Raw genomic sequence first — 23,702 nt, 5'->3', positions numbered from 1 at the left:
CAGCCTCACCCTAGCACCACTTGCCCAGGCCTGCCTAAGGCCACAGTAAGTGGATTTCCTCTACTTACTCCAAGGTAAGAAAAAGGAACTGAAAAAGCCCAGAGGCCAAAGCCCCAGGAAATCACTCCATTCACTAAATGTTGTGTTGCGCTCCCAGAGCTTCCTGGCCCCCAAGAGTGCCTGTCTTGCTACGCCTTTGCCTTGTTTTCCCTAGTGTGGTTGTCCCTGAGGCTGAGGAAGGAAGAGGGCTTGCAGCATCTAGGCATGGAGGAGTCCCAGGTACCCTCTGATCCTCCTCAAAGGACCAGCCCATGCTGCTGATCCCTTCTAGTCTCTTAGGTCCCGAAGACATGGCCCGGGAAGCTGAGGAAGTTTTGGGAGCCCCTCTCCAGGGAGTCTTGGCGAGAGCTTGCTCCTTGGGATGAGGCAACTGGGTGGCGGCCCTTGTAGTGCTTCTGGGTCCCCTCACTCTCGGGGACTTGCAGTCCCTGATCTCAACCCACCTATTCCTCCCACAGCCGGGAGCTGCTGAACTAGAGTCAAAACGGCATGCTCACCACCCATCAGAAGCCCAGTCAGAGGACCCGTAATTGCTGACTGAATAAAAGTCCCAGGTCAGGGAGCTCCCTAGCTCTGGCGTCAATCCTCAGAAACCCTAGGAAAAGGCTAGGGAACTCTAAGAAGAAAGAGGCCCTGCTTTCTGCTTCTAAAACTGGCACTTATCATCCTGCAACCCCAGCCCTGCTTTGCCCCAGGGGAGGGGGCCCACCTGCTCATGATACTCAACGCCCATGCTCAGAGTGTTGACAAGGATGGCCGCCATGATGCCCCTGTTGAAGTACTTGCTGTCTACGATGCGACGCAGCTTGCCACTGAAGGAAGCCCAGAGGCGGCCTAGTCCTCCCGGCTCTGAGGTTGTCCGCCGTGGCGGCCGCCGCCTCTCACTGCCACGCCCTGGCGTGTCCACTTCACTGGGCTGCTGCACAGGATCCCGGCAATCTCCATGTCGCACATCCTGGGTAAACTCATAGACTCCGTGGGCATCTGAGTCTCCGCTCTCCGAGCCACTGAACTCAAACTCGGGGTCCTCCAGGGCGCTGGCACAATACGGGCAGCTCTTCAGCTCACAGGTCAGCGTGCCCGCCTGGGGGCTGGGCAGGGGGCAAGGCACACTCAGGCCAGACAGGTGGCTAGAGGCTCGGCCTAGTCCTGTGATGGCAAGACACAGGTGTGGTTAGGTCACTGCAGCAGAACCCAGGGCCCCGCTACCCCAAGATTCTGATCTCCACTTCCCCTCCTACACAACCCCCATTTTAGTTTCTTCGTATAGAAAAGGGGAGCCTGTGGACCCTAAGGCTATGGCGAGTCCACAAAACTGGCCTCACAGTTCCTCTTGGGACCAGGCAGGAGCAACGAGATGTGGACCCAGAACACTCGGGACCAAGGACTTGCCTTGCCTGGGTCCCTCCCACTTTCCTTTGCACTGGGGGCTGGGTCCTCACCTTGTTCCCCAACCACATGCTGGATCTTCTCGTAGGGGCTGGGGCTGCCCAGGCTCAGAGGACTGTGTGCTGCAGCCCCCGCGGCTCCAGCGCCCCGTAGGCCCTTGGGCCGTTGGCTGGTGCCACCTTTGCTGTTGACTGTTCCTGAAGGCAGGATGGTGGGATAGTTCATGGTGCCCAAACCTGAGGCCAGCTTGAGACTGGCAGCAGTGGCTATGGAGTGTGCCACCCGGGCTCTTTCCTGTGGCCCCTCCACATGGCAGTCAGCATGGTAGATACTGTGCACAGACTCAGAGTCTGGTGGCCCATGGCCTGGGGATGGCGGTGAGGCGGGCACGCAGGCCCGGACCAACCTGGTGTCGCCAGCACCTGGCTCTGGGCTGGGCCTGCGTGGGCCGCTGTGGCTGAAGTGGTAGTGGTGGTGGTGATGGTGGTGGTGATGGTAGACCAGGTGGTGCACTGACGCGGTGCGTCTGCCGGGCCGCCGCGGCCGCCGCCCGGGGCCTTGGCCGTGCAGGGTGCTGCTGGGGTCCACCTTCTTACGCCAGCGGCTCTGCCAGCGGGTATACAGGCGCAGGCTACGGCGCTTAACCTTGCGGAAGATGTGGCCCACATACTTGAGGAGCTCCTCATAGCAGCTGCCGGGCTCGGAGAAGCTGGCCAGGGTGCTGTCGTTGGACAGATAGCGGGCCCGCTGTTCACGCATCAGCTGGTTCTCCCTCTGCTTTGTCTCCGAGAACTGCGTGGCGATCACCACCAGGCACAGGTTGATCATGAAGAAGGAGCCCACCTGTGGCAGGGGTGTGTGTGACCACCAGCTGTCAGGACTGCTCTGGGCCCCGGGGCCTAAGCACAGTGCTCTAAGCAAGGACATTCCAGGTATTTAATAGGTGGTATAAAAGGTATTCTGCAACTGTGTGGTAATGGGGCAGGGACCCCCTTTGGGATCCTGCATGCAGGACTTCCTGCGCTCAGGTTTGTCCTCAACATACTCTCCTCTGTGGCCACACTGTCCTGTGGGAACCTCCCAGCTGGCCCCTACGGCCCGTTCCCTCCAGCACAGGCCATTCTCGGCTCCCTCTATGTCCTGCCATATGGGCTGTCTGAGAATACAACGGTGTGACATCCCTTCCCTGCTGGGTCCCTGAAGGCAGTTCCTGTGCATCCAGGCATCTGGAAACGTCTGTTTGAGGAACTAACAATGTCCTAACTGAGAACCACAGGACACTGAGGGACAAGAGGAGACTAAATCTGAGACATGGATGCTTCAGGGGGCGCGCTGTGTGTGGTGTGAATGTTAATGGGGACTCATGGGCCAATTAGTGTGGGGGTCATGGGTGCTGTGAGAGACTGCCAGAGATTCGTGGTCACCACTGAGGGCTGTGCTAGATCGTGTTTGCTGTGGGAAGGCTGTGTGAGAGGGCCAGACACAAGGTGGAGGGCTGGGACTGACTGTTGTGTAGCTTCTGGGCATCATCACCTTGGACCGAGGGGCTGCATGGGCCTTTTCCCATCCTGTCTACTTCCTTCCACTGCAGGCTGGGCAGAGAAGGTCCCTGCCTGCCCACCTACCAAAGCCCATCCCAGTAGCTGCCTCGGGGACTCTAGGGGGTCCAGAATGAGTGACAGGGGGAGGGGCAGGGTACGGCTTCTTCCCCCCCCCCCATCAAGTGCAGGATGCCCACCCGCCGATCACACCCACACTCACAATGATGAGGAGGATGAAGTAGATGAAGTTGTAGAACGAGTGGGCATCCATGACGTAGTACATGATGTCCACCCAGCCCTCCAGGGTGATGACCTGAGGAGGCAGGCAGCTGGACATGGGTCCACGGTCTCCAGCTCCCGAGGGTAGCAGTGCACGTTACACCCCAGCGTGGGTGCCTTTCTCAGGGGTCACCATCCCACACCCCCCAGGGATCCGCAGGCTATCCCAGCGTGTACCTGAAAGATGGCGATCCACGCATAGCCGATGTTGTCGAAGTTGATGGCGCCATTGTGAGGGTTGAATTCCCCCGAGCGGCACACGTTGTAGTACTGGTTCCAGTTGATGCAGGCATTGCGCCCAGCACCCCCATCCTCGGCCTGTGGCTGCCCGTAGGCCTCCCAGCCAAGCGTGCACTGCACACGGAGCTCGCGACGGCTGGGGATGTGTGAGCACTTCTGCATGCCATTGTCGCGGCGCGAGGAGCAGATGAAAGGGTTCTCCTCACCCTCCTCCGTTTGGTAGTATGGACGCAGGAAGGTCAGGTTGTTGTTCCTGGGTTGCAGAAGGTCAAGGCATGGGCTAAGGGGTTCCTAGGCCGAACACCACTCCCCCATCTGCTTATCCAGTCTCACTCAGAGCTGCTGATCCCACATGCCCATCAAGATAGCAATTCCTCCCTAGCCCTCAACTGGGCCCTAGACTTGAGATGTCGAGGGAAGAGGTCCCAGGTACACAACGTGGTACCTAGGTCACTGCATTATCGCTGCTTCAGTGACTGACGGGCTATGCCTGAAGCATCCCAAGGCCTCTGGACCCACCCTCACTCCCTTCCCAGGGTGCCTACGACATCTTTCCCAACAGTGACTTCTCCTGAGTGGGGCCTGGCAACGTGGGCCAGGCCGTGTGTCTCCACAACTGCAGGCTCCCCGGAATCTCCTCAGAGACCCACTCCCTTCCTCTCTCCCAGCCCCCATATTCCTCTCCATGGACATCTCAGAAGCTCTGAGACCTTGGCCTGGGGGTATCCATCCTAGGGGCTCAGTGCTCAGGTATCTGACAGTTCATAAGAGGCTGACAGTTCATAAGCAGGGTCTAGTGAAGAGCGAGAGCCCCCCAGCACCACTGTCGCTTTCCAGGGAAGCCCTAGTGGGTCGTCAGCCTTGGGTTACCTGTCCTCTAATGCTACAGCATGGGGCCCGGGATGAAGGGGATGGACACACCCCCATTCCCACGAAGCAAATGCCATGTTGGCACAAGGGTGCCTACACTGAGGAAGCGCTTGCTTGAGTCAGGTGGATGCAAGGGAACATGGACAGAGGGCAGCAGCCACTGGGGATACTGTGCCAGGAACTGGCAGACAGATGAGCGCAGCATCTTACCTCAGGCAGGCCTCTGGGGCTAAAGACACCTGGTATCAATCCCTCACATCCACTCACAGAGAAAAGAGGAAGTGGCCTCTACCCAGGCTGCCCCTGAACTAACAAGCCTATGTCTTCATCTCCGCCTTGACCCTGTCTCCGGGGACGGTACTTGCACCTACTATGACCTGTCCTGAGGAAAGCTGAGCGCCCTAGGACCTCACCACAAATTAGGACCCAGGTTCACTCTATGGGTATTCAAGGACGGAACGCCTTGGTGGTGTGGCCTCATACCAGGGTGGGGCAGAGGAACAGTCTCGGGAGGAAGATCCCTTTGGGGATGGGGCCTGCAGAGGGGAAGGCCTGAAGAGGGGAAGGCCCGAAGGGATGAGTCAAGAGATAACATTTCGGGGTCACGGCTGCCTAGGTGGGTGGAGCCATACAGCGTGGGCGGGGCCCCCACACCTGACAAAGGCGCTGTCCAGGAAGCAGCGGTTCCGCAGCAGGCCAGCCCAGAGCTGGACCCCGACGATGCCGAAGATGAAGAAGACGAAGAAGCAGAGCAGAAGGACATTCCCAAGCATGGGCAGTGTGTCCAGCAGCAGAGTGACCAGGATCCGCATGCCTGAGGGAGGCAGGGCTGGTGCTCAGCACAGCCAAGCCCCGGCAGAGGGCCTGGGGGTGCTTCCCCTCAAGCCCTGCCCGCCCGCCGCTCACAAATCCCTATCGAGGCTATCTGTGTGCCAGGGTCAGGAAAGGCCTGATGGACCCCCAGAGGGGAGTCAGGTTGCGGCCCCAGACAGCCAGGGCGAACCTGTCCCTGTTCCATCTCATCACATAGCATCCCCAGGGCCTCTCGTGGACCAGTGAGAGAGCCAGTGCAGCGCCTGTGGGGACCCCAGCACACTGGGCTCTGAGGCTGTGCTGGGAAAAGGGGCTTTCTTATTTCCATCGCAAGAGCAGACCTGCAGGGCCCTGTTATAGGGAAGGCATGGGCAGGTGCCATATCTCAAAGCAATCTTGAAGTTCCTTTTCCTGGGTGGTGTATGAACTTGAACAAGTCTAGGAAGTGGGTCAACAGTGGCCTCATCCTGGGTCCGCCCCTCTCAGTCATCCAAAGAACGCAGCTCAAAATCTGCACAGGGCCAGCCTAGGCTGTGGGCAGAGCACTGGGTCATACAACTAGGTCAGAGATGGAAACATAGTTTTGAGGAATCCTGAGAGGGGTGGCCATGGAATGGGGGCCCTTGGGTCACGGGGGTGGGTGGGAATGGGGATGGGGGTGGGGTAGTCCAAGCTGATGCAGGGTTAACATTTCAACTGGAAACCAAATGTCTTATGGGGCAGCAACCAACTAGGTCATATGATCACACCACCCTGGGTCATCATGTGATCTAGGGGTCAGAGTCGAGCCAAAGTAGGTAGTCGGACAGCTCTGAAGGTTCTGGGGTTGCTGTGAGAAACAGGTAGCCCTGTCTAGGAAAGAATTCCAGAGTTACCTGGACACTTAACCTGAGCATTTTGAATGGGAGTGGACCTGGGTTTCATCTCTGCTCCGGTACAAAGGTCGTCCAGGTAGAGGAGTCGTGGGCCCTGCTGAGTCACACTGAGCACACAGGGTGCTAGGCCGAGCCCTCAGAACCACACATGTCCCCTCACTTCACACTCTGCTGTCCTTGGGAAATATACTCTGTACTCCATTGGTATAAAGGGAACCTGGGGCTCAGGGAGGTTTGGTAATGTGTCCAATGTCACACAGCATTTGAGTTGTATCTGATCCCAGAAGTCATAGCTAGGCAGGTAGGTGGAAGGGTCAGTGTGGAGGTAAAAATGTTCAGATTAGGCAGCTGAAAAGGGGGTGTGTATGCCCAGGTAGACCTGGAACCACACCTGTTCAAGCATGTATACACACACCCCGCACAGCTCCAAGGGTGTTGCACCTCCCACCCTCAAACTGAACACCTGAATTTAGCTACTAAGAAAACACCTCAACTACCCCTAAATGCAGGCAGACAGCCGGCATCTGGACAGGGCCACGTCCCAAGCACAGCCACGTGACTTCCTGCGTGTTTTCCCTCCATGTGTCGTGGGAGCCTCAGGGCTTAGCTCCTTTCCTTTGCATGGGAAGGATGGGTAGGGGGCTGCAGAGCACCCCTGCCGTAGCCCAGCCCCTCACATGAGCTCCACCTGCCTCAGACACCACTGGGCAGCGGTGTAGCTGGGAACCTTCTCAGCCCCCAGTCTCACCCCAGACGCTATGCAAACGATGGGGCTCAGAGCGGCTCCCCTGGCTAAGGACTGGGAGTCTCCATCACCTCCCAGCTGGCACTACCCTAGAAGGGCCGAGTCTGCTGGCATCTAGGCAAGCAGTGGGGCCAGCAGGACACACAGGCTGATCTCTTACTCAAGACAGGAGAGACACTTACTAGGGACCCGATTGATGGCGCGGAGGGGCCGCAGCACACGCACCGTGCGGATGGCAGAGAGGCTCACGTTGTGTCCGTCCAGAGAATACTCCATCATACTGGGGGAGCAGGGGTACTCAGGAAGGAGAAGAGCCCAGGAGCCCATGACTCTGAGCCCGTCACCCACCGCCCCACAGGGGCCGACAGTTCGTGCACATCGTACCCAGCAAGGCCGCCTGTCAAATCCTAGCCCCTCCCAGGTCTCAGCCCCAAGGTCAGCCCTAGGACTCCCAAGCAGAGGCTGCATACCCCGCCATGACAATGAAGAAGTCCAGCCTGTTCCAGGTGTCGCCCAGGTAGCACTTCTGCCCAAAGAGCCCCAGAGCCACCATCTTGATAACCATCTCCACAGCAAAGAAGGCAAAGATGAAGTCGTCAAAGGCCTGGAGGGAAGGGGGTCGCGATGAAGGAGCAGGACACACGTGGTACCCTCTTGGCCCTCCTCACAGTTCTCCACGCCTACCTCCAAGATGCTGCAACGCTCTGAGCGGCACTCGACATCCTCGCAGGGCCGGAACATGCCGAGCGTCACGCAGTTCAGCATGATGACCAGCATGCTAACGTGCTCGAACCACCTGCGGGCTGTGCGTTAAGGGCCATGTGCAGCAGACAACCCCACTCCGCCTCCTCCCAGGCGCTCCCTCCCACATGCATGCAATCAGTGGAGTGGGCCCTAGCTCTCCCCAGCCTGAGACAGGGTTCAGCCTCGTGTCAACAGTGCAGGCAATAACACCACAACATGACCAGCAGGTGGCGCCACTGCACCATGCTGGCTCCTATGACTCTCGAGAGACCCAAGTTCTCCCAGGAAGGAGGTCACTGCCCCCTGCCCCTGCCTCATACCCCAAGACGGCCCTGGAAATGCTGCAGTGAGCCAGTGGTGCCACATAGGAGGCCCAGATGAGGACATCAAACACTCCGGAGCCTGGCAGCCTTAGTGAGGGTCAAATACACAGGGCATGGCCAGAAAGGCCCGACGATGACAGCTGGGACAGGAACTGACGAACATGTGGTAGGAGACTGACTCTCCTGAAGGTGACCTTGAGCAGGTCTTGCACCTCTAAGTCTGCATGGGTTGGTGATCAATGAAGTGCCCACGGAGAGGGCAGCACAGAGCTCCACCAGCACGCATGTATCTATGCCCCAAACAGGAGCACCATCAGCTCAGCATGGGGACACAGGCTGGCGTTTGTTTGGTCTGTGGCCACAATCCACAGAACCAGTACCAGCTAAAGCAACAACCTGTCAGAGATACAGAGACGGAATAAGCTGGGAGACATCCTTATGAGGGGCAGGGCTGTACTACCCCCCATCCACAGGGGCTACCTGGGAGCTGAGGAGCGGGGAGGGTTAGGCCATTCTCCGAATGCTCTTCTTGCAGTCCTGACCCTGACCCCTCTCACACTCACGGAGCTGGGCCCCCCAGCCCACACAGGCAGTGTGCTCTGTGGTGCCAAGCTACCAATGTAATTACACGCTCCTGCTGAGAGCGTCATAATTACACTTAATGGGTTCAGCAGTAACAAGTGCCTCTGCCATAATGGGGCTGTGGAAAACAGAAATCAGCCTCCTGCTAGCGCAGCACCGGCCTGCCTCCGGCGGGCAACACGGTGCTCCCAGGCCACAAGACTGTAGAGTTCTCGCCCTCGGTGCTTCTTGCCCTGTGGCTCCAAGTGGCTTCTGCACACCCCTCGCCCAGCAATCCCCAGCTCTGCCAAGCTCATTCACAACACCACGCTATGCTCTTCTCCAGCTGGACGGACAAGGGGGACAGAGGGCGGGCGTTCCGGGCTGGCCTGTGGTTCCAGTGGGCATCCTCATGTGGCTCAGTGGTAGGCTAATTTCCAAGGCGAGGGGGTACCGCTCTGGGTCGAAGACAACGGGCTAGCGGAAGCAGCACAAAGCCGTGGGGGACAGGTACCCCGTTACACTGGTCAGCAAAGGTCACCAGTAGGACATATGGTCAGACCAGACTAACAGGCTCCCAGGCCTGACTGGATTCTGAGTCCACCAGGTGCCACGCCTTTCCGAGCCTGCCTGCCACCAATGGAGGGGGTAACTGTCCCTCCCTTGGCAAGACCAGGCCCCACACTCCGACCCCTCCCAGAAGAGGCCGCATCAGCGGGAGACAGGCTTTCCAGCTCACCCTAGCTATCCCCACCCACTCAACTCCAGAATCCAGGACGGAAGCCTGCTTCTTGACTTCTCTGCCCATCATTTGGTTTCTCCCAGGCTTGGTCCACATTCATCAAGGAAGACCAAGATGGACTCTTCTCCAGGCTGGCTTGCCTGGACTGTCTCCAGAGTCTAGAGTCCACCTACTGCGTAACCCCAGGCCCCCAGCTACTACCTTCACACACAGCTGCTGCCAAGACTGACACCAAGGCTGGAGTATGGCCTCCCTGAGTGACTGCTGCTTCTGGACAAGAGGCAGGCCTGGGCATCTGTGGGACAGGGGACACTTGCATGGGGCCTACCAAGACCCCTGACCCGGTGGGGCAGTGGATCAGATCCCAAGTCCAGGGCTGGTTCGGACCAGGCACAGACCTCGGACCTGCCTAAGCAGAGAATATTTCAGAGCTCCCTACAACAGCAAGGACACACCTCACGTGTCACACTGCCCCCTGGCCATGCTCTGTGGGCAGCTAAGCACAGGCGGCATCAACTGGTCACATCACGTGGAGCCGGGTGACTTCCAGAGGCTTAATTACAACAGATAGATTTTCTGGGTTTAATTAAAATTCCTGCAGGCTTTGAACTGACTTCTACAAATGAGAATCAATTTCCATGGGGGTTAGAGAAAACCAAATGGATATGAGAACAGGAGGTGGTGCTGGTAGAGTCCTGGGTCTGAATCCAGCCAAATGGACTAATGTGCTCCTTCCTTGGGGGGGGGGATGTCACTCAAAAGGCAAGAACCCACTCAACTCTGAGGCTTAGCAAGCAGCAAAGGTCTGAGCAACAGGCCAAGAGAGAAGCTGAACAAGGGGTCTGAGGAGATCCCCCCCCCCCCCGAATGGTAGGGTCCTGTGGTTGGAGACCATAAAACACATAGTACCTAGCTACCCTGTTGGCTGCCACTCCAAACTTCTGCCTGGCCACCTCTGAGTCTGTGCACTTTGGAAGGGCGCAGATGCCTTCCCATTCTGCACCACACCATGGGGCCAGGATTCCAGCCAGCAGCCAGCAAAGGGAAGGTCCGTCCATGGGGACTTCAGAACATTAGCCAAAGAAACCTTCTCTAGGCTCTCCAGACTGCCTGCTTTGGACATAGCCTCCCTGGGAGAGCGTGGAACACAAGGCTACCCCCACAGCAAGGTCCCCCTCTCCTCAGCTGTACAGGAAACCCACACCGGGCTCATGACAGAGTCCACAGAAGGGTCCTCAGCCCACAGCTGGGTGGTCTCCAATGCACCCCCAATAAAACCCCCAAATGCAGCCCTAGTGAACCTGAGTGAGGACACTGGATGGAAGGCAGGGTGGCGGTTGCTGTCCGTGGTGCTGAAACAGCTGTCCCACCTGGGGCCCATTCAGGGTGAGCATCAGACTGGGCGGGCTAGGCTGGGGAAGGGGTGCACACCATGGAGGGGGGTATCCCTCACTGGAACAGAGCGGTCCTTCTGGAAACACACCTTGGATCTGCCCTTCCTCACTCAAGGGAAGCAGGAGGAAAACGCGACACACGGCTCTGCTGAGAAAGGTGGTGACTTGTCACGATCCCTTTCCTAGCAGAGGCGAGGAAGCTTACAGGGTCCTTGCCCATGTGTGCAAGAAGATGAGGCCACACCTAACCTGCCGACTGGGGTGGCCACTGTCACTTCTATGAAATCACCAAGGCCCGGCAGCTAAAAGTCTCCTGCCGCTTGCTTGGTTAACTTAACGAGCTGTTGGCTCCCCACAGGTGACAGCCCCAGCTGATCTCCAGATGGAATACAGTCAGTCCCTCAGAGTGCAACTGTATGACAGGATGGTACGGCCCAATGTGAACCTGTACCCCCAGATCCCAGGCTTTATGAACACCCAGCTTGGCCCAGCCCCCATGTCTGAGGGCTGAGAGTCCCTGGGATTCCCCTCACCCCACCCTAGTGACTCACGTCTAGACTAGAGTCGGAGGGTGGGAAATCTGCCCCGATTCTACTGTAACTGCCCCTCTTTGGGCCTCAGTTTCCCCACCAGTCACAACACTTCGATATATGCAGACCCTTCTGGTACAGCACCAGCAGGGCCTCAAGTCCTCCTGACATGTGCTCAGCCCCTGGGCTGGGTTTCTGAGGATCACCACAGTGTCATCCCGCACAAGGTGGGTGGGACAGAAGGGTGCCGCCACAGAAAAGCGGGGCAGTGGCAGCAGTGAGGACTGCAGTTCCTAAATCAGTGAGGCAGCCAAGGCCCCGGAGTCCCACATCTCATACCACTGGGCAGTGTGGCCAATGCTGTCTGGGGCGGGGGTCAGGAGTCTCCAGGTGTGGCTGCCGCCTGGCTTCCATTGGCAGAGTGGCCCCCACGCAAGACAAGGACTCAGGATTCCAACCAGGGCTCCCTGCTAGGTGGTGCATGAGATCAGAGGATTAGCTCTGAGCTGCTCCAGCCCCGCCCGCCAGCCCCCAGAGCAATCTGTAACAGCCAGCTAAGCTCCATTAGGCCAGATCCAGAACAGCTTGGCTTGCGTGCGTGTGAGAGGCTGGGCAGGAGGGGGAGACGGCTGGAGGACCCACTATAAGAAAAGAGGACAGGCGGTCAGCACCACACTCACGCTTCCTGCCTTGGGCGTCTGGGGCTTCCCTCTGCAGGGACCCCTGGTTTTGTAGCGCCCTCCTTGTCCTGGAGTCTGGAGCCTTCCCTCTGTTACTCTGCAGCACGAAGCCCCACACACCATGCTCACCACGGCGGCCCCTCCTGCCACCGTGTTCTCAGGGGCACGTGTTCTCAGGGGCACTCAACCTTACTTTTCCAATTGGTTCAAGAAGAAAGGGACATGTTTATTCATAGTGAAGGACTCTCCTCAAAAAAGACAGCCCAGGCCGGTGAGGAGGTGAGTCTGCCAATGAGTCCTCCTACACTTCATGGGAGCTGTCCGTCTCTGCCGGCAGAATAACAGCTTCAGGTCCAGCATCAAATAACCCCCCTGGGCAGGTAGCTACGGGGCCTGGCATACAGTGGGCAGTGAGTACCTACCCACCACAGTCCAACTGCCCCAGCATGGCCTTCCTGAGCCTCTTTTCTTCCTGGCCCTTCTCTCTCTATGACAATGGGATCAGAACACACGAGTCACCCTGAAGTCTATACAGCCATCGTGGTCGGGGAGGCCCAAGGGCTTCTGGCCCAAGCACCGGGGCTCCCTGTGTTGAAAAGAAGTTAACGTGGCAGAGCTTCTGGGCAAGTGTGAGTGGCTCAGCACGCACGTGGTATGTAGTCTGTTCAAAGAAACGCTGCTGCTGTATGAATTAGGACACAATGACATGAGGGGGGCAGAGGAACCGGTAACAAGAAGTTAGGGAAGGCACACAGTCCCATCTAGGGAAAACGTCACAATGCAGAACTGGCCCTGGATGATGTCCATTCCCTACATGCATGTGAAGGAAAGCCAAGCGGGGCCATCACTCATCCATGGGCACATGCATAAGGTACAAAGTGGGAGCCCAGAGGGATGGCAGAAGCAGCCACTCGGTTTTAGCTCCCTTCATCTAACCCCCCTATCACATCTTTTGACTTTTTGTGCTGAGGACCCAGGTACTAACTACCTCTGCTCACGGAAGTGTTACACCTTCAACAAGGAATGCTGGGCTCCTCCAACGGGAGGCCACACCACAGCACCCTCCGGCTGGCAGATGGCAAGGAGACCTCACCTGGACCTCTCCAGGGGCCAGGCCATGAACTCTCGGTGCAAACAGATGACAAAGCAAAGGGTGGGGAGGCACACCTGCCCTGGACTGCCAGCCCAGTTAAGCTGACTCTTCCCACACCCGGGTGGAGTGTGTGAGGGGCTCCAGGTGCCATGCTGAGTGACCTCCAGGCCCCTCACTATCTGTGCCTCAGGCAGATCTTCTGGTCCTGGGGCTCTGGGAGCCTGGCAGGGCCTGGGACGGGTCTCCTGGGCCGAGATCATGCATCAGGGGAGGAAGCAGATGTGGGAGGCCCATGGACATGACTGTGCTCCGTGGAAGCTGTTTTTTCCACCTGTCCCCGCCAGTATCCTCTTTGGGGTCAGCAGGGCCCAAGAGCCCAGTGGTTAGCTCACACGGGATGGATGTGATCCTATAGGTCCCTTGGCCAGCTGACTGAATAGGTTAATTAGCTAGTGATCACTCTGTGGCAGTGGGCATGGCTGTGGCGAGGTGTCTGAAAATCTTAGGAGTCTCCAAAGGGAGACAGGAGCCATCCACTGGATGATGACACACTCCGGGACAATTGTACATGTGTACTGTGCTATGCACCTTCACCCTGGTGAGATCTCCAATTCTGGGGACCCTAACATCTTTCATCCTTACCCTTCTTGGGCTGTCCCTCATCCCCAGGGACTAGCATCTACCCCTGCTCACTCCTTAAAAACCTTAGGTCCCACACTCAGCCCCAAATAACTGGGTACCACAGTGCCATCTCTCACAGTCCATTGTGAGCCAGAGACATCCCTCCGAGAGGTCACAGATCTGTCCTTGTTCCTGCCATGACACCACTCCTCAACCCATCTGAGCTGTCTCTAAAGCAAACCACTGATAGAGGCATCTGTTCAACATCCTGCTATGTGCCCTGGACACATTCCAAACCAGAGCCCTGTATGGCCTAGCCCTAGGGAAGCAGCGCTGGATTCCACCTTGCCCTGGCTGCTCCAGGGATCCAGCCCTCCGCTACTCCCTATAATGACCTTTCCAGCCCGTAGGGTGGCCCTCCCAGTATCCCTGGAAGTTATTATGGATGGAGCCTGAGCAAGTGACTGCTGGAACCTCTGCTGATGCACAGAGTCCTTCTTGCTAGACACCTGGCAAGCTTAACACAGGTGTCTCTGGCATCCACCCTAATTTGGACATTCTAGGAAGAGGCTCTGAAGGGCAGGCAGGCTGCCATCAAGTAGAACTTGAAGGGATGCTAGCTATACCAGATAAGTGAGCTCTGCTACCCTTACATGCTCCTCCATGACCCCCACCTTGGATTGGCTCCCTACAGATGGGCAGGACAGAGTGCTGTAGCTGAGGAAACATGGTCAACCGTAGCCCCACAAGGAACCCCAAAGCTGGTCCAGATGTTCTAGCTACCTCACAAGTCAGAGTAGGTGGGGCCTTATTACTCCTGGGGGAGTCTGCAGATAGATATCTGAGTATGGCCATGTCCTCCAGCCTACATTGCTAGCCATGACCTCTGTGTATGAGGACCTCAAAGAGCTCCCAGACCTCTGGGTCTGCAGGCTGCCTTCTTCCCCAGGAGGAAGTGGTGGAAATCCCAAACACTTCTCACAGACCGAAGCCCAGGGAGCTCTCTGTGGGCATTTGTCCTGGTCTCCTGTGAGGTCTCAGAGGCGGGAACACTCACTCTGCAGGGTATGCTGATTGAAGGAGGTTTCTCTTTATTCCCTGAGGCTGTTGCCATGCCAACAGCTGATAACAAGGTGAGGAGGAACCTGGAGACCCAATTAGGGCAAAAGCAGAGGGGATTCCCCAGCCCAGCTCCATTTCCAGAGGTTTCCATCAGCCCTGTCCCAGCTCAGTCACATTCCTGCTGGTCTTACGAGGGGAGGTGGTGTGTCGAGGATCCATATTTACGTCTGGGATTTGGGAAGAAAGATGGGGATGGCAGGAGGGGCCCAGGGACAAGGAGGCCCTGTCGGGGTCATCAGAGTGATCCCAAACAAGGAACACTGGCATGGGTGGCAGCTTCCTTTCCCAACTGCCCCTCCTTGAGGGGCACAGTGTGCCCCATCCCCACATCAGATCCCTGTACCTGGGCCAGCTAGTTTTACCCAGAGCTTTCCAGAAGTGGACTGTTCAATGTTGTGTGCAGATCTGTCCCAGCTACCACAGGACCAGCTCTACCCCCACGCAGGCCCCTCCCTCTGCCCGTGGAGGGGCGGTGTGCAGCAGTTATTGAAGGTTACCCAGGTCTGGATCTCTCGGTCCTCCCTCCATCAACTCAGGAGGCCAGGAGGCCTCCAGAGCTGGGAGACGTGGGCTTGGATACCAGGGGCTGAGCCCCGGCACCAGCTGCTCAGGGCTCAGTGATGCTAGCAGCCATCACCGAAGACAGCCACCCGAAGATGACGACTCTGGCTCCACGAGGCTCAGAGTTTGCCCCAGAGACAGGTTGGAGGGAGACGGGTGGGATAGAGTTGGTGCAGTGTATCACCTCTGTCCAGGGCTCAGGGGCTTGGGGTTGGCCCTGTTCTCCCATCACCAGCCTTTCTAAGCCCCACCCCCACGCCTCGCCAACCTGCTTCCTGCTCTCAGCTCCTACTCTAGGAGACCCTTTTTACCTCTATCCCCTCCCCCCCCCCATGGCCTGGCCCAGGGAACATGGCCTGGGAGCCTGGGCCTAGGCCTGCGTGACTCACGCAGGCTGGGCTGAGCTGGGGCTGGGGGTGGGGAGTGAGGGCAGCGGACCAAACATGGAGCTGTTTGTTCTCCAGCTGCCTGCTCCGCTCGGGGTCACCCAGGGGAAGGGGGGCAGGCTGTCTGTGGAAGAATACTTCCTCCTGAAGCTAGGGTGTGGGAGCCTCTCCCCACTATAGCCCCTTAAAGAGGAGGTGGGGAGGGGAAAGACACTCTCAATACTCAGCTCTAGCTTCCAGAACATTCGATCTCATCCTCACCCTCCCCTGTGCCCTAGGAAGCACTTCGCCCTCCCAGTCCTTTGACTAGTAACAACCAGGGTGAGCTGACACTCCCCAGGGCCTGGGCAATGCACAGCAGCCCCACCCCCACCCCAGCTCATTGCTGCGGCCCTAGCTAAAGTGTGTGCCTGGTTGTCGGCCACAGGGGCAGGCTGGGATGGTGGGGTACCCAGAGCCAGGCTTGGATACCAGGCATGTACCCACAAGCCCATGTGTATACTACTATCTGCTCTAATGTGCTATACATGCCTCACACACACACAACAGGAGCACTTGCACTGCACATGTAAACACACCCGGAGGTCTTCAAAGGAGGGCAGAGCCCCAGGCCTTCCCAGGCCCAGTCCCCCTATCCTCAGGGGCTGACACTGTGGAGCCTGGCTGAGCACATGCCAATGGCTCTAATTGTACAGTTTTTAAAGCCATGCTAATTAGAAAGTGCGCTAATGTCTCTGCTTAGCTCTTAATAAAGAGCTTGATTCGGGATCTTTTCAAGGGATAATTGAGTGGAAAAGTGCCTGATCCCACCCCTCTAGTGCCTGTGCCTGCAGGAAGGCAGGCTGTGTAGGCGAGAAACCTCACCCAGACTCTGCCAGCCACTTGGCGGCAGCGTACACCGCCGCCCCCCCCCCCCCCCCCCGACAAACACCATGGGGGTGCTGCTCGGAAGGGGAGCCAGGCCCAGCCCATTTCCCATATTTCCAGACTCTCCTGGTTGATCCTCATGAGCACTAGTCACAGCAACAGCTTCCCCCCCCCGCCCCCCCACCCCCCCCGCCCCCCCACCCCCCCCCCGCCCCCCCACCCCCCCCACCCCCCGCGCCTGCCCCAGCTGCTCCTTAGACAACCCCCACCCCCCTCAGGGCTACCAGTTTTATCCTGGGAGAAAGTGAGAGGGCCTGGCTTGACCTCCGCCCAGCAGGGTCCCCAAAAGCATTCTGCACACCCCACTCGAACCCCCCCCCCCCCCCCCCCGCATCTTGGCAGAGAAGGATGGACGGTAGACAAAAGAAACAGAGCCAGGTGATCCCTGGGAAAGATGACTGCCGGCCCACAGGGATGGGCTTTCAGGGACCGCTTTGCTGGAATTCTCTGGGCCAGAAATAACTGCCTGGGCCTCGCTGCACAGCTGCCTACAGCTCAAATTAGTGACCCCAGGGGATTGGACACTCCTTCCATGGGAACATGGCCGGGTCCTCTTCTTCCCCTCCCCCACCGCACCCCCACCCCCAGGGTCTGCTCCTTTCTGCAGAACGGTGGCGAGCCTGTCTGGATGGGGCCCCCCGGGTGGCTTCTGTCCTCCATGGCTGGGCAGTCAGGACAGGGCTGGCATGGGAAGGTACACAGCAGGGTCCTTCTGTGGGACCTGGAACTGACTGTCGTAGCCCGTGGGACCCTATGGTGTCTGGGCCTGGAGGCTGAGAAGAGGCTCAGGGGAAGGGTCACACACAGGGTGTCTTAGAGTCGGCAGCACTGTCTGTCCCTTTCTGCCCAGGCTGCCCTGCCCAGGACCCTGCCTTAGTCCTGTCTCTGCAGCCTTACCCCGTTCCACAGAGTGCCTACAGAGGATACAGAAAGTTATTCCGGGAGGAGACACTACCAGCGACCACATTCTTGTCTGCAAGGCTCCCCTAAGCCACGCCTCTCTGTCCCCACCATATGCTCAGCACACAGGCTGTCCTCTGTCCTCTCTGAGGGTTTATCTGTCCCTCAAGGGATGGAGGGGCTGGGTGGTCCATGAGGGCAGGTGCACAACTGCCCCTCTGCTGGCTAGGGGCGGGAGCCTCTCTGGGTGGGCCTCAGCTCCCCCGGCCACGCGGCTGAGTCCCTTCTCTTTTCTACATACTGCCAGTGACACAGTCATCTCCACCTTCATGTGAAAACCCAGCTCACACTTGAGACCTAAGGGGTGTGTGTGTGTGTGTGTGTGTGTGTGTGTGTGTGTGTGTGTGTGTAGGGGGCGGGGGCTGTTGCAAACACAAATTTGTGTCTACATGGGAGCTGGGGTCCCAGGCACACAGGGAAAGGGAACAGGTAGGGCACCTTGTGGCACAACGGCTGTCATCCACGGGAAACTCAGAGCCCTGCAGCGGGCTGTGTTACCACTAGGTCCTTGCCCCCCACCCCGCCCCCATCCATCCATGCAAAGCCTGGCTATCCCCACCAGTGTTGCCTGGCAACCAAGTATTTATTTAAAAGGGAGACCTCGCAGTAATGCCTACCACCAGCCTGCTCTCCCAGCCTGGTGTGAACCCCTCTCCAGCGCTTGGCTCCCACACCCTCCGAGACATATTGCTTTGTCTGTCCCTGGACTTCGAGTCCATGCTACCCCGATCATCCGCTTCCTTGCAACCGTAAAGGCACCGGGGGACAGTGGGCCACACTTTAATAACGAATTGTACTTTTCCAGCAGGGTGGAGAGCAGCCGCTCTGTTCACAGATCCTGCCAGCTTGCCAGACTCAGGAGCCTCCTGTGCCTAGGACCCCCTAGCGACTCACACTTCACGGGCACCTATGCATAAGATCCCAGATCTCAGGGTGTAGTGAGTCAGGGCCTCTTGGGCTGCTCGGTTACGGGGAGCTCCATACTGAGGCTATGCGCCATCCCAGGATGTGGAGGCCAAGGCCCAGCTGGAGTCCTACATCCTAGTGGACACCATCTAGAACCTTCATGTCCCAGGGACTGGTAGCGAGGTTGGCTCCTGCCCTCCCGAGGAGCCCTAAGCCTAGCTGGGTGCTGAAAGACAGAAACACAGGCTATTAAACGCTGCCCAGGCTCCAGATGCCAGACCTGCTGCCCATGCAGAGCTCTCCAGAGTCCCTATAACTCTTGGGGGCCCCTCACCCTCTCTATCTACCAGGCTTTGGTTCAGACCTGTTTGTGAAAAGGTAACTCATTCTCCCGCCTGGGCTGGGACTGCCCGGATCTGTGTGACAGGCTGCCAGACAGTGCCACCTCTCTCAGTGGACACATGGCAACATCAAAGCGAGAGGATACCTCGCCATGTCTGTCACCTCTAGGTACCCCCTCTCTGGTACTCCGGGAAGTCCTGCCTTCAGCAGGCCTCAGCTATGTTGACCCTCACCGCAGACCCCAAGCCTGGTGCCGCTTTCCGAAGTCCACACAGGGACTGGCCCCGTCTTCACGGCACCTGGCCTATGTCCCAAAGGCTGCTCGGGCTGGGGATGAACTAACTGGCTTTGGCCTTGTCCCTGTCCTTCACCAGCAGCCACGTTATTAATAGTGGTGACATTTTAAAAAGATGGCCCCGACCCCTGGAAAGTCTGATTTCAAACAGAAGCTTGGTTTCCCAAGGTCACTGCTTCATCCCCGAGGCCAGGCTCTTTGCTACCTGGGCGTCAGTCCCAGCATGACATTTATACACTAAGTTCTCAGCAGCTCTGTTCCAAAGTTCAGAGCCATAAGCCCTCTTCTTCCCACTTTGGGAAGCCACTGCCCAGGCGCCGAGTTAGCTGGGCCAGGATGGCCCAGAGGTAGTTCGAGTCCCACGCACCGACTCAGGTGTGACCCAGTGGTAGGTGAAGAAAAAAATGGAGTCCTAGCCTCCAGGAATACCCAGTCCTATCGGGCACAAAGTGGAATGGGAGGGGGTGGAACCTTCTGGAACTGGGGGCTTGCACACAACACCTCTCAGTCTGGAGCCTGCAAACCGGGGAAAGGGTATGCCAGGGAAGGCTTCTGGGGGCGGGCAGCTGACTCCTGTGTTCACAAGTGCAGAGACTGTGTGCGCAGGTAACTCCAGGGACCTTACTCTCATAACCTTCTGTCCTGCAAAGGCCTCCATTTCTAGTCCTTTCCAGTTCTAACACATGGCTGGATGTTTCAACTGCTGAATCTGAGGGCAAACAACAATTCAGTCCACGACAGGTGGCCACCTCCTGCTAAGGCCCAGTTATCCTGGGTAGGCCAGTCCCTCTCAGGTAGAGTATTATGGGATAGCTCCAGGACTAGGAACTTGAGATGTGCGGACACAGGGTCTTGGAATAGAGTAAAATATGGTTCAAAGCAGGGCCTTTGTTCATTGTGACAGGTCCTCATGGGAAGAAATCAGGGCACAGATCACGTGAGGATGGTGGTGTGAGGACACAGGAAGTAGACACCATCCATAGAACTTGACATCTCTGGACTTGCAGCTTCTGGGGTCTTGAGATGGTAACTTCTGTCGCAGCATTTATATAACAGGCCCTGTAGATATAACATGTCCTGGTGGAAAAACCAATGCTCAGGGTATATCACCTGCCAGGTCACTGATAACGGGGCCTGGCTAACCCCAAACCCCCCATCAGTCATTCTTTGCCCACTGCCCCAGAGAACTAGGTCATGCACAGTCCTGTGCTCATGGGCCTGCCACACCCTGCAGGGACAGGGTCCTTCTGGGCTCAGCCCACCTTGCCTTATCTCAGGAGGAGTCAAACTCACGGGCACCGTGGGGCCACTCAGACACATCACAGCTACGCCACGTGCACTGCACGCACCCCAAGTCGGTGAGGGCTACCCGCCAGGCACTAATTAGAGCTCCACGTGGCTTGCCTGAAGAACAGTCAGGGCGGCTCCAGCACAAATATTTCAAACCGCATGGTATTTGTGTTTAATGGGATGAGATTCTCTAAGCCTAGAACCCAGCTGAGCCATTATGCCAGCCAATTTGCAGACAAGTGGGAAGCACAGTGCACAGGGCCTTACATGGCTCGGCCACATAACTGGAGGGGAAGCCGGGTGGGCTCAGCACAGCCTGCCTGCTGGACCCAGAGACCGAGCCCACCTTGGCCTGGGAATGTTGCAGCCTTGGGCCTTAGGGGGTGGTCACGCTGGGGGGTACAGGAGAATGGGGAGGGAGTCACGGCTGACCCGAGACTGGAGCCAGCCACTACACTCAGTGACGCCCACTTCTCTTTTTGCTTTGGTAACCTCTACTCAGCCTCCAAAGCCAGTCTCAGGAAGGGTTCCCGGGGAAAGCAGCAAAGTCCATTACAGAGGACCCACTGCACATCAGGGATGTGCTGCAGGTCCACAGGCCTGAGCGTGAACGGACAGGGGCTGCCCTTCGTCAAGCCAGGAGCAGGGGACAGTGAAGGACAAACTACGATACGCAAGCGGACGCAGGACGAGGCTCGGAGAGGAAGTGGCGAAGGAGGGAACCTTGCTGTTCTCTCGGTTCTCTCTCTTGATCACCACCAGCCCTGTGATGGGATCGGTGGGAAGCTCTGCGGGCCCAAGTTACCACCCGCATTGGACTTCACAGCACAAACCCACAAACGCATCTACTGGGGGAAAAAAGGGCCTCCTGGGCCTCCTCAGAGACCCCCGCCTCCTCCAATAGTGGGGTGGGGGCACACAGAGGAGTCCTTACAGCAGGACTTTACATTGGGACTGCAGACACAAACATGGTAAGGCCTTGGTCACGAGAGGCATATTTGGGAGTGTGTGCACTTATGTGAGTGCACACACACTCTCTTTCCTCTTCCCTCTCACCTCCCCCCTCTCCACAGCAGGCCCCCCCAATGCAGGGACTGGCCACCCTGCAAGAATTGCAATTCCCCTGCGGCCACCAGGAGCTAGGTGCCTCTCACTGGCTGCCTGCCTGCCCACCAGCCTGTTGACCGCAGACCTGGACCCCAGGGAGTCTCCTGGCCAGTGCCACACCAATTTGCTGGGTCTGGCTCCCCTCCAGCTACCCATGTCTCAATCGATCCCCTAATAACTCGATCCATTATGTTGGAACAGGATTCTTGGAAACCAGCAGGAAAAGGAAGCTCTGAGAATCGTCTGAGTCATTTTTTTTTTTAACTAACAATGGGGCACCTCTCCCCCCCGCCCCCCAGTGTGGCAAGCTGCACTGCCTCCGCGTGTTCTAGAAGATGCTGTGTGATACCCTTGCCGGGAGAGGTGGGTCAGGACAGCCTTGTGCAGAGCAGGGTCTTCCTAATGAGGAGAATGAAGCTCATTCCTTCTTCCTCTCAAGCTGGCCCCATACCAGCTTCCAAACCAGCAAGGCTGATTGGCCCTGTGGCTCTGGCTACCCACAGCTGGGGAATCCTGGTGCTATCCCCCTCCCTGGGAGCCAGGGAGACACCCCCACACACACCCGCAAATTGGAGGATGAGCTCAATTTACACTTGGCTGTGGGAGTGTGTTACTCATGGCTCTTGGGCTCCTTACAGTCGGTACTGCGCACCCCAGGGTCCGGCACCTAACAAAGAAGGAGGGAAGCTGTGCCCAGCCCTCTCCATGGCCTCAGAAACCCTAGGCAACACAGCCAGGCCTAAAAACCCAACCCAGGGAGGCAGAGACATGGCCCATGTCCTGGGTGATGGGGGGGGGGGGGCCGGGCAGGGGTGAGGCTCTCAGGCTACAAAAATACCCGGGAATTCTCGGCGGCACAGCAGCATGATTCCTCCCCTCCCATGCCTTGCTCCTCCACAAGCCACGGTTCTCCACCAGGCCAGATGGCCGAGACCCCAAAGATTAACAAGCAATGCTCCTGCTCCCAGTGAATCTCTGTGTTTAGGAAAAAACAGCCATTTTTTTTTTTTCAAGAAAGAATGTATTAACACACAAGGTGTTATTTTTAAGGGGATTTTAAAGTGAACTGGTCAGTCATGAGTTTTCAATTTCCCAGTTTTAAGATTTGCTTTTCAACTATGCAAGTGTGTGTCTGTGCCTGTGTAGGTATATGCACATGAGTACAGCTGCCCTTGGAGGGCAGAGGTGTCGCATCCCACGGAGCTGGAGTTACAAGGGGCTGTGAGCACCTAGATGTGGCCGCTGGGAACCAAACTCGGGTCCTCTGTAAGAGCAGTGCATGCTCTTAGTTACGGAGCCATCTCCCCAGCCCCAAACCTCCGAGTGTTTAAATATCATTAGCATAAACCACCAGGACCTCACTCCAGCTGCTAATGGGTCCTCATTTACCTTCATATCCTGACAGGGTCCCGAGACCCTCCCTGAGTCTGAGAGTCGCTGTCTCGAGGGCTGGGGAGCGGGTGCAACCTCGCCAGAGGACACAGGCTCAGACATGAGCGACCCCATCGTATCGGGGCTCCGGTTCACTCTAGCGGCCTAACTGGGCTTCCCAGCACCACCCCCCTTGGTACCAGCAAAGAAGACTCCTCCCTCCCACGGGCCCAGGGTTCCTAGGAGCCACTAAACTCATCCATCTGCAGCCTCAGAACATAAGCTCAATAGCTGTACCAGCTCGATACCCCAACATCCCCAGGGGTCTCCATGCTGCTCTAGGCAGGTGTCTCCACCTCCTTCAGACACCAACTGCTTAGCATGATGTCCCTCCCTTAATGTCCCTAGGATGTCTCTGAGGTCTGGCCTGAGGTTGAATATATCACCTCAGGGCAGACCAGGCTGATGATCCCCTAGCTCTGCTTAACCCCAGGAGTTGGTCAGTCTCACAAACATCCTTTAGGCTCCAAGATGATCCCCAGGGGGACACGGAGCACCGGTCTGGGCTACCGGTAAGCTACAAGCAAAGAATTCCAAATGGGGTGTCAGGCTGCATGCTGTCCACCAATGCAGCCCCTGTGGGATGGCTGCCTGTCTGTCCCCGCAGCAGCAGTATAAAGCAGGCTCCAAGGAAGACGGCCGCTTTAATAATAAATTGCTTAATTAGGGAACCTCCAGGCTCCCATGAGGAGCCAGCGCAGTGTGGAGCACCAGCTTGAGGGATGTTACCTGCTGTTCCCACATCTTGGGGATCCCCCCCCCCATGCTAAGAAGCTGATGCTGCAAGATTCAGCATACACTGTAGGTACGATCCTGCCTGCATCCCACAGAGAGGTAGGCTAAGCCCCACTGCAGGAGCTACCCCGGCAGAAGGA

At 57.5% G+C, this 23,702-nt stretch overlaps 1 protein-coding gene across 4 annotated transcripts in view; it reads right to left on the bottom strand.

The window, feature by feature from the left end:
- The window catches only part of Cacna1h (calcium voltage-gated channel subunit alpha1 H), a 59,530-nt gene that overhangs the window by 16,172 nt on the left and 19,656 nt on the right, over nucleotides 1-23,702 (bottom strand). For 3 of the 4 annotated variants that reach the window (XM_015997530.3, XM_076577523.1, XM_006978802.4), the window contains exons 3-10: nucleotides 7,497-7,608; nucleotides 7,283-7,416; nucleotides 6,995-7,092; nucleotides 5,034-5,193; nucleotides 3,447-3,762; nucleotides 3,211-3,303; nucleotides 1,503-2,292; nucleotides 770-1,209 (exon numbers count right to left, since the gene is read on the bottom strand). In XM_015997530.3, coding sequence (XP_015853016.1) covers nucleotides 770-1,209; nucleotides 1,503-2,292; nucleotides 3,211-3,303; nucleotides 3,447-3,762; nucleotides 5,034-5,193; nucleotides 6,995-7,092; nucleotides 7,283-7,416; nucleotides 7,497-7,608 — 2,143 coding nt within the window. Of the gene's footprint in view, nucleotides 1-769; nucleotides 1,210-1,502; nucleotides 2,293-3,210; nucleotides 3,304-3,446; nucleotides 3,763-5,033; nucleotides 5,194-6,994; nucleotides 7,093-7,282; nucleotides 7,417-7,496; nucleotides 7,616-23,702 lie in introns of all 4 variants that reach the window. The other variant, XM_076577524.1, reaches the window with a different exon arrangement.

The sequence above is a fragment of the Peromyscus maniculatus genome, chromosome 8 (assembly GCF_049852395.1).
Source record: "Peromyscus maniculatus bairdii isolate BWxNUB_F1_BW_parent chromosome 8, HU_Pman_BW_mat_3.1, whole genome shotgun sequence".
Taxonomy (NCBI): domain Eukaryota; kingdom Metazoa; phylum Chordata; class Mammalia; order Rodentia; family Cricetidae; genus Peromyscus; species Peromyscus maniculatus.
Note: the sequence above shows the minus strand (reverse complement) of the source record. Positions and strands in the feature narration are given on the sequence as shown.